Source organism: Triturus cristatus, chromosome 12, assembly GCF_964204655.1.
Source record: "Triturus cristatus chromosome 12, aTriCri1.1, whole genome shotgun sequence".
Taxonomy (NCBI): Eukaryota; Metazoa; Chordata; class Amphibia; order Caudata; family Salamandridae; genus Triturus; species Triturus cristatus.
The window spans coordinates 765,090,746-765,100,591 of record NC_140595.1 but is presented as its reverse complement, the minus strand read 5'-3'; the positions used below and the strand labels follow the sequence as shown (position 1 = coordinate 765,100,591).

The window sequence follows — 9,846 nt, the reverse complement described above, 5'->3', positions numbered from 1 at the left end:
ACAGATCTCATTTTTTGTGTCTCTTTCTTGATAGGTATTTTATAGAATCCTGTTACTTCCCAGAAATTATTCTACTTGATTCGTTCCATGATTCAGATGATAATGTCTGACAATAGTTCGGCATGCTGCTGCTGCTGTCGCTATTATTGCTCTGAACGTTTCTCTTAGTCATAATTTGCATGCATGCTTGTCTTTCTCTGCATGGTTAGTGAAATGAATTCCTTGGAAAAAGTGTCAATTGTAATCAGAACCTCCTATCTCTTTAAGATACTCATAACTCTCCAACTTCAGTAGGGCAAAGAAAGCTGAACTGGGCAGTGGGCAGATGGAATTGCTACATTTGTGTTTGTTTTTAAATAAAAGTTATAGGCAGACAGTCAGCCTCCTTCCCCATAGATGCCACTTCACAGTCTTGAAATGCATATATTACAAGTTCACCAAATTGTATACTTTTGTTTGAAAATGTGTCTCTGCATTTGGCTGACTTGTCCCTAACTTGAGGGATGGGGCGAACAGTGTTTTTCCTTGATGGATTCCCGAATGGAGGGGATGTTCATCATTTTAACTGCTTTCTAAACTTCACTGCAAGTGAAATGTATTTAATGTTTTATCTGTAAGTTTTTGGGGAATTTCTTTATTTGTGGAATTAACCTCTGTTATGTGTTTATTGATTTGGACAAACACGGGGGAATGAGCACAGTGAAGCTATTGCCATGATGTGATCAAGATAGGAGATTACATTTTCAACCTAAAGGCCACGGTGGGTATTTAAAGTGACAGTCAGGAATGAACAAAGGCAAAATACAAGCTCTTGAGGATCACTATAAAGGTAGAAAATGTTGGCTAAGTGTACAAAGCTTACCCAGAACTCTTTGCCACAGCCCCACATTTACTTCTACATCTATAGTTGCACTCACATCTCCCAGGATTTCCACACATGTAAATAAATGCATATTGCTTATTCAGGTCCACTCATTCTACACTCGTGTATATAAATGTGTGTTCTTCAGCATGAACAGAGCAACCGATACATGCGTAAACATTGATTACATTCCTTTGATCTTCTTCTGTCCTGTTCCCCTCCCCATAAGATAATTCTTTGTATTCATTTCTGGTTTAAACAAGATAATATATATTTTGGGGAAAAATATGCAGACAACCAATGAAGAACTGGAAGACAAGATGGCAAAAATCTCCATGGCTACCATGAACTTTCCCTTAGTACTGAGGTAAGCAGGAATAAATGAGAGCCAAACGCTGAGGAAGGCGAGCATGCTGAAGGTGATAAACTTAGCCTCATTGAAGCTGTCAGGCAGTTTTCTGGCTAGGAAGGCCACTATGAAACTTATGGTGGCTAGAAGCCAAAGGTATCCCAGCATGCACCAGAAAGCAACAGGAGACCCTTCGTTACATTCCACTATGATTATTCCAGGCTGGGAGTTAATGTTATTTTCTGAGAAAGGAGGAGAGTGAATCAACCAAGAGGCACATAGAACAACCTGAAAGAGTGTACAGACAATAATCAGTGTGAAAGATAATTTGGGTCCAGTCCATCTTCTTAGTCTACTGTTGGGTTTGGTGGCATTAAAGGCAATGACCACCATGATGGTCCTGGCCAAGATGCAAGAGACACAAAGAGCAAATGTGATTCCAAATGCAGTCTGACGTAGGAGAGATTTTGGAGGTGTCGGAGAACCAACAAACGCCAATGTGCAGAGAAAGCACAGGGTGAGAGACACAAGCAGGAGGTAGCTCAGGTTGTAATTACTTGCTCGTATAATGGGTGTGTTCCTGTATGTAATGAACAGTCCCAGAATGACAGCGGGGATCACTGATGACAAAATGCTAGTTGCCGCCAATGTGGCCCCAAAGGGTTCTGTGTAGGAAAGGAACTCTGTGATCTTTGGGATGCATCGGTCTTGTTTCTTATTGGACCACTGATCCCAAGGACATTTAAAGCAGTCAACGGAATCTGAAAGAGAAAAATCATAAGGAAAACATAAGTGTTTTTTTCATAACAAGTAGCATATCATACTTTAAGGCTCCCTTTTTGCAGGTTCCCTTACCACTTTGGTTGGTGATCTCCCCTAGTAGACAGGGGACACACTGGAAGCAACAAATGGGCTTTCCTGGTACAATAGCTTTTCTGAAACCAGTGGGGCACCTGGGACTGCACAGAGAGACGGGCACCTAAAGTAAAAAAGTACACTCAGATTATGGATAAATGTCAACTGTTGCTCAAATGTAGGTACACGCTGAGATACTTTTACTGCACTAGAAGGGCTCATTACCTCATAACAGACAGAACTAACCAGATTCATCCTAACACCAGATTTGACTGTCACATACAATGTAATCCCACCCCAGGCTATACTATAAATAATACCATTTCATAGAACTTCACTAAACCTCTAAGCAAACATAGATCATTCCATTTACCAAGCATACAACCCAAATATTCCTTCAGCGCATCACATCTGAAATCCTCACTCCACAGCACCATAACCAAAATAACAAAACATTCACCCATGAGTGTATCTCATCGGACTACACCTGGTCTAACAACCCCACAAATCAATGCGCCACTGTATATGGCATCTCGCCAGCTCTCCATTTATCATTTACTCCAGGAAAGTCTGCACATCAGCCTTGATCATTCCAGCTCCAGTAAGTATACTGGTGTAGATGACACTAGCTTGCTATTATATTCACTAATTTCGGCTCCCTCATTTCAGTCTAAAAAAGGGAATTAATCTACTGAACTCTATCGGCACTTAGGTTAATTAGATCAATAGTAAAATTAAGAACGTATATAATTTGATTTTGCGCAAACAAGCAGATACACAGCAATACTCTTAGGAATTTAATTTTGTGAGAAATTGGGTTGTTGGTTAAGTGTGGTGTCCAACCTGCCCAAGCAACAGCCCCATTTCCTATCAAAGTGAACCACTGAAATCACTAAATTAATCTGTGCATAAACCTCTTCTAATTTGGCACAATAGCAGTAATGCTTAACTTAATGTGTAATGTATTTATGCAGCACACAAAGAGTAAAAAAGTTCAAACACAGCACCAGAAAAAAAACACAATAATTTTGAAAAAAAAGAGTACATTTTCATAAATTATTTAACACAAAAAAGACAAAGATTCAATCAGTAGAACTGGAGTCATGCATTTTTACAGTTTAAGATAAAAACTAGCGACTAAAATATCAAAGCACCAACAGTGGAGGACATCTAGTTCCGTCGGAACCAGGTCAAAGTTGAAAAATATGGTCAAATGCGGTGACGTGGAAGTCGGATACAAGAGGTGGATTGGGCGCGGTCGGTGCATACCTTCGGACTTAGAAGAAATTTCATCAAAAATTGTCTGAGATGTTAAAAATCAGTGGAGCGAAGAAATTTCAGCAAACGTTGTATGAGAAGTTAACGTTCAGTGGGGCACAGCTGCAGGTAGTGTCCAAGGAGAAGGTATAGTCGTAAGCGAGACACTGGAGGAAGATGAGGCTGGAGATTGTAACTGACAAGGGCTCCACAAGGCTGAATACCCCTTCTGCAAAAGACCGCTGAACAGGAATTGCTGCAGCAGAGAAGAACGTCACAGGAGGTGATGAGAAGTCAGATCAATGGCGATGCACCATGGGTGGATAAACGAGTAGGTAGGTCCTGGTCTTCTCTCAGTTCTTAGAGCAGTTTTTAGGCAAAATGTTTGCCCTAAGTTTTGGATTTTGGATAGCTGGGCGCCTTGAGAACAACTTTCAGGGGTCCAGCACTAGAGATGCACAACTTAGAGGGCCAGGACTCAATCTCGCTGGGTCCAGGTTCATGTTCAATATACTTTGAGCCTTTTCTGTCCCTGAGGCTCTCATTATGAGGCCAGCCAACTTACCTTGGGGTCACTCTGGTAGTCCTGTGTTCAAGCAGTGGGATTGGGCTGAAGTAACAGGGCAGGCCTTCCAGATCCATCAAACAAGTCTTCTGGTGTGCAGAACAGGCCACAGCAGCAAGAAACCCTCTGGGAGTCCTTCCACAGGCCAAGAATGTGAACTGAAGAATGGGTCTGAGGGTCCTATTTTTATCCCCTGTGCCTTCTTTAAAGCAGGAGAAAGATCTAGAGAATTCTATTTTAAGTGGTTGGGGTTTTCTGCCTTTCCTGACCTGACTCCAGCCTGACTGCATGAACAATAAGGTAGTGTGAAATGGTTTGTATGAAGGCAGGACGCAGCCTATTGACTTAGACATAGGGCTGTGCTTAGCTCTGATCCTCTCATTCTCCAGTGATGTCACATCCAGGCACACCTAATCCCTTTATTGTGTGGCTGTGTGGAAGGAATAAGCAAAGTCCAACCACCAAATATACTCACGTGACCCAGGAACAGGCTGCAGGCACCAAATAGTTAGAGCAAGAAAATACCAACTTTCTAAAAGTGGCATTTTCAAAACTGTGACTTAAATTCCGACTTTACCATTAAAGGGGATTTTAAATTACAATTTTTCAGACACCAAATATGAAAGTCCTACTTGCCTCTATCAAACGTTAGCACATTTTAAATGTAATAAGACAACCCAATGTTATGCTATGCGAAAGGTAGGCCTCACAGTAGTGAAAAACAAATGTATGAGTTTTTCATTAACAGGACATGAAAAACTTGAAAGTACATGTACAACCTTTTATTTACAATGCACCCTGCTCTATGGGCTGTCTATGGCCTACCTTAGGGGTGACCTATATGGAATAAAAAGGGATTCAAGTCTTGGCCAGGGGGTTATTGTAGGAAGCTGACTCTGTATATGCTAAACCAACATAAGCTATAGTGTGCACAGAGTCCAGTGGAACCCCAAAGGTAGGCAAAGGTAAAAGTAGATAATACCTTACTCTCTATTTGTTGTGGTGGGCAAGCAATAAGGCTTTATCAGAGGGTAGTGTTAAGCATTTATTGTACACACACAGGTAAGAAATTATGTCACACACGCAAAGATTGAACTCAGACCAATTTGTTTGCATGAAAATATTATTTAGTTATTTTATTTCTAGAACCAAGCCAGGCCTTGTGTAGGTAAGTGAAATAATACTTTGCAGCTATAATGCAGTTGAATACAATTGAAATGCAGTTGGACACAATTGGTTTGTTTACAGGTAAGTCAACAGTCAAAATTACTTTACAGTTATTTTTGAGATTTCTTTGTACGTTACTTTTCAGATTACTTTTTAAGTTACTTTTTCTACTCAGTTTGATATGCCTAGATATCACACTGTGACATGTCCTAGAGATAATGTGAGTCATTAATTTTTCATACATTTGCAGTTTTTCAAGGTTTTATACAAACCAACTCCACATATAGAAGATTATTTTACAGAAAAGCAGTCAATGCAGTCCTATGGGAGAAAACAGTATTATTGGTTTAACGGTAAGTACTTAGGATTTAGGGTTGGTATTCTGGGGCTAGAACCAGGGTTCCCCAAGGGGAAAGAATGAACTTTCAAAGCACCCTCAGCTGCACTAGGGTGGCCAGGTGCAGAGTGCTGAGGCCCATTGCTATCCAATGGGGGATAGGGGCATACGGTTGGTAGCTGCTCACGGGCAGGCCACAGGGTTGTGGGAGCAAAGCTCCTGGTGTTTTGCTCGGGGCAAAATTGGGATCCGATTTAGCACACAAAGTGCACCCACAGCGGCACATGGGAGGCTGGGTGCAGGGTGCTGTTTGGCATCGGGGGCCCTGTTGATTCCGATGGGCATTCTCCGGTTGCAAGAAACACTGCAGGCTCGGGGACGAAGATCTTCTGGAGGCGACCACCGGTTGGAGAGTTAAGTTGGGATGCCTGGTAATGCCTGGACACTGTTGGTTGTCTATTGTCATCAGGTTTTTCTTACCGGCTCCGGTCAGGGGGATCCTCCAGAAAGAGGCTGCAGGCATTGGTTGGAGACTTGAGGCAGGTCAGGGATCACCAGATCCCAGGTCAGGATCACCAGGAAGACCTCCTTGTGGTGTTGGGCAGCTCAAACTTGGGACGTGGGTGTCGGGTACATTGACACATTGTAACACATTTCATGAGATGCTAAAATTTGTAAATATAAAAGGGTAGTGTTAGAAATGCGGATTCTGGTTGTTAGTCAGTTTGCACCCTGTACAAGCAGGAACCCCATTTCTAACATTGGTGGCCAGCAGTGAAGCTAGTACTTGAATTTTTGCCTGACAACAGTGATTGATGTACACGACATCCATATCGCAGACCATTACACAACCACATACTGTTTTTAATTTTTGGGTATCTGCAATCTGCGAGCTCCATACTTCATCATGTCTCTGTCTAGAGCATCTTCAGTGGCATCCTTGGATTTTATATTTGAGGAGAATAGGCTGGAGTTCTACACTTTCCCTCAATTGAAGACAATTTGCAAACACAACAAAGTCCAAATCAAGGACCTCAACAGGAAAGAGGAGCTAGTAAATGCGCTGAGGGCCTGGGTAGCTGCCAGAGAAACGAGTGAGCTCACTGTAGAGCAAGTTGTGAATATGGAGGTGGGAGACCTGTCAGGGGACCAAGTGAGGGTCCAGGATCTGCTGGAGGGGAAGGTTGTCTTCAGGGCAGGCAGCAGTGTTTCTCCTAAGAGATTGTCCCCAGAGAAGCTGGAGGACAGGCGACAGGCCAGAGAGCATGAGTTGGAGCTTGAAAAGCTCAATATTGAGAGCATGAAATTTGAAATGGAGCAAAAGCAAAATGATAAAACCTTTGCTCTGTAGGAGAAGTTGCTTTCAGCTAATGAGTTGAATTTGAAGGAGCTGGACCTCAAGGCCAAGCAGGCAGAGTCCAGCACAAATGGTGGCAGCACATGTCCAGTGGAGTCTCAGTGGAGGGTGTGCATTCCCAAGGGTCTAGAGAAGGGTTTGAGATGGGAGAATTACATACACAGGTGGTTTATGGGGAAAGAATCAGCTCCCCACAAGAACCAGGTCCCTGACATACACCGGTGGGTGGGTCCTTGGAAGCACTTTGAGGTAGAGGGGAGGGGTACTTTGACAACCCTAGGGCCAGCCCAGGGTCTGGTTTACTCTACCTTGAAGGACGTCCTGATTGCTAGGTATGGTCTCACCCCTGAGCAGTACAAGGTAAAGTTTAGGTCCTTCAAGAAATCTGATTCTCACACTTGGCTTGAATGTGTAGGTCCTTTTAGCAGAGCACTGGATTGTTGGGTGAAGGGCAGTAAGGTAACAGACTATGAGGAGCTATACAAATATTTGCTTGGGAACACTTGTTTAGTCCTTGCTTTTCAGAGCTGTGCCAGCACTTGATTGACCCCAGGAAGCTTGCTCAGGAGGCTGACTGCTGGATGAGCAGTAGGGTTCACAAGAGGCATGAGGGACACTCCGCCAATGGTAGGCAGGGTCCCCACCAGAAGAGTGGGGGGTACAAGGGTAAACAGAAGAAGTTCTCTAAAGGGCACCAATCTAGGGGCATACCTACAAGCAGTTAGAGCCACTGGAACATCACCTTTTTGATGCTACTAAAGCTTTTTTTTTGGTACCATATTTATAAAGTGACTCTAGAGTCACTTTTTCACTGCTAGCGCCCATTTTTATTTTGCCCCAGGTGCCCTAGGGGCAGTTTTTGGTATTGATATGCAAGGTAGGCGATGCCCCGAAAAAAGCACCACAGAACTGACATAGCCATTTTACAAGGATTTTAGGAAAAACAGGCCCCATTAGCAGCAGTTTGTTACCGCTATGGAAAAGCATGCGTAAATATTACACATGTACATTGGTATAAAAGCACAACATACCCAATCACTTTGGCAAGCTCAACTATTTCATGGCTCTACTACTATTGCAGCTCGCAGCACCAAGGAGAGTTCCACCACCACCACTACGCAGAGCCAACGCAGGAGAAGGGAGTGGACATACTGACAGAGGATTACCTTCATTGACCTCAGGGAGGAGAACACATAATTGCCCATTAAAGTCTTAGGAGGGAGTCCATTGTCCTCCTCATGCACTATATAGCACCAAAGCTGCAGACAACATTGCAGCGCTGAACCAACATACCTCCTTAGGTCAAGTTACTGACTGTCCTTCACATGCTGGTGTCTGGAACTTTCCAACCCACAATAGCCGGGGTGGCAGGAGTATCTCAGGCATCCTTCTTGAGGTTCCTCCCCTTCGTCCTGGATGCTATTATAAGCCTCACACCCAGTACCTCTACTTCCCCAACACAGCGCAGCAACAACAGGTGAACAAGCAAGGCTTTTTTGCCATTGCAGGATTTCCACATGTGTTGGGGCAATGGAATGCACCCATATGCAACTTGTGCCTCCTGCGGCAACATCTCACATCTACCGCAACAGGAAACACACTTAGTCGATGGACGTGCAGGCAATCGTGGACCATCTGGGCCTCTTCATAAATGTCCTTGAAAAGTACGCCGGCAGGGCTTATGACTACTTCATCTTCCGGAATTCGACCATCAATAAGTGCTTCCAGAATGGGACCTATAGGAATGGCCTACTGGTTGGTATGTACTTCTCAAACACATGACAGATCATATAGCAGTTAATTATGTGGAGGTATTTTGACATATCAGTCTTGGGTTGAATGCATAATAGTTGGTGTGGGCCTACATACTTGCACCATACTACATGGCATATGCGAAACACAATCCTACAAGTCAAACATGTTGAGACAACCCATGCCAATGTGGACCTCATGTGTAAGTGAACTGTGCTGATGGCGTATCACTTTTCATGATGCTCTGGTGGAGCAGATCCCCAAATCATATCAATGTCGCAATGTAAAGTGTGTCTGCATGACATTGCATGGCCTAATAGCTATACAGTAAGGCATGCCAAAGCAAAGTGCAGCATTCATTTACCCTACGTTAAGGATGTTTACCATGGGCCTTGCGGTGGCCTTTCCCATGCAACACCAAAGACGATCTCATGCATTGACACACATCCTATGTTCAGGGATCCTGGGACTGTGTGCAAGTAGTGTGACTCCCCTCCAAAGGGGAGGTGAAATGAGGACATTTACTTACATGTCATTTCCAATTACTATGTGGCCTGCATTCCACAGGACACATAGAAGGAGGGAATTGCATAGATTGTGCGTTTTTGGTGCTGGAATGTGTCCCTTAAAAGCATGACATCAGCTGAGGATAATAAGCTGACACACATGCCGCCTGATGCAAGGGGGGGGTGTTGGCACTAGTCTGTACCATATGACAAACCGTGGAAGTGCTGTATGTTTGGAAAAAGGCACATTCCACCTATTAACTTTGAATGCAGGTCAGCGCAGCCATATTATAAGCATTTGCTGACCAGTGGCAACAACTGCTAAATGAGACCTTGTGTGTGCATTCAATAGTGTCAAATACCCTCATAAAAGCAAAGCCTTGTAAAACGATGTGTCTAAAACACTATTGAAGCAAGGGAATCCCTTTCTTTAGTTTGTGTGTCCACATGTCAATCCCCTGGTCATGAGGCATGAGATATATCCCAAACATTTGAAACCGAGAAGTATTGTCATATATGAAGCTCACAAGATCATGTCTAGCATGCTATATTATGTCACTCATCATATAAACACATCTCATCCTATGTGCACACCGTTTTGTTGCACACACACCACTATAACATTCATTCAAGGCCCCAGACTGTACAGCAAGGTGAATACTCATGCACAAACTACATCTCCAATGACAGCCAACAATACAGTTATCATGGGAATAATGTTGATGTCTTGGAGCAATGCTGCACAGGTTCTGCCAGTGCAGCTCCAAAACCCTGGTAACTGATTCAGACGGAAAATAAAGCCTACACTGTCCACAAGCAGTTTGGCACTGTAGTGTAGT

The 9,846-nt window shown here is 43.5% G+C and overlaps 1 protein-coding gene across 1 annotated transcript in view; it reads right to left on the bottom strand.

The window, feature by feature from the left end:
• Positions 1 to 1,046: 1,046 nt before the first annotated feature.
• Positions 1,047 to 9,846, bottom strand: part of LOC146782760 (extracellular calcium-sensing receptor-like) — a 48,391-nt gene continuing 39,591 nt past the window's right edge. Inside the window, exons 5-6 of the mRNA XM_085637234.1 lie at positions 2,067 to 2,190; positions 1,047 to 1,972 (exon numbers count right to left, since the gene is read on the bottom strand). Coding sequence (XP_085493360.1) covers positions 1,047 to 1,972; positions 2,067 to 2,190 — 1,050 coding nt within the window. The remainder of the gene's footprint in view (positions 1,973 to 2,066; positions 2,191 to 9,846) is intronic.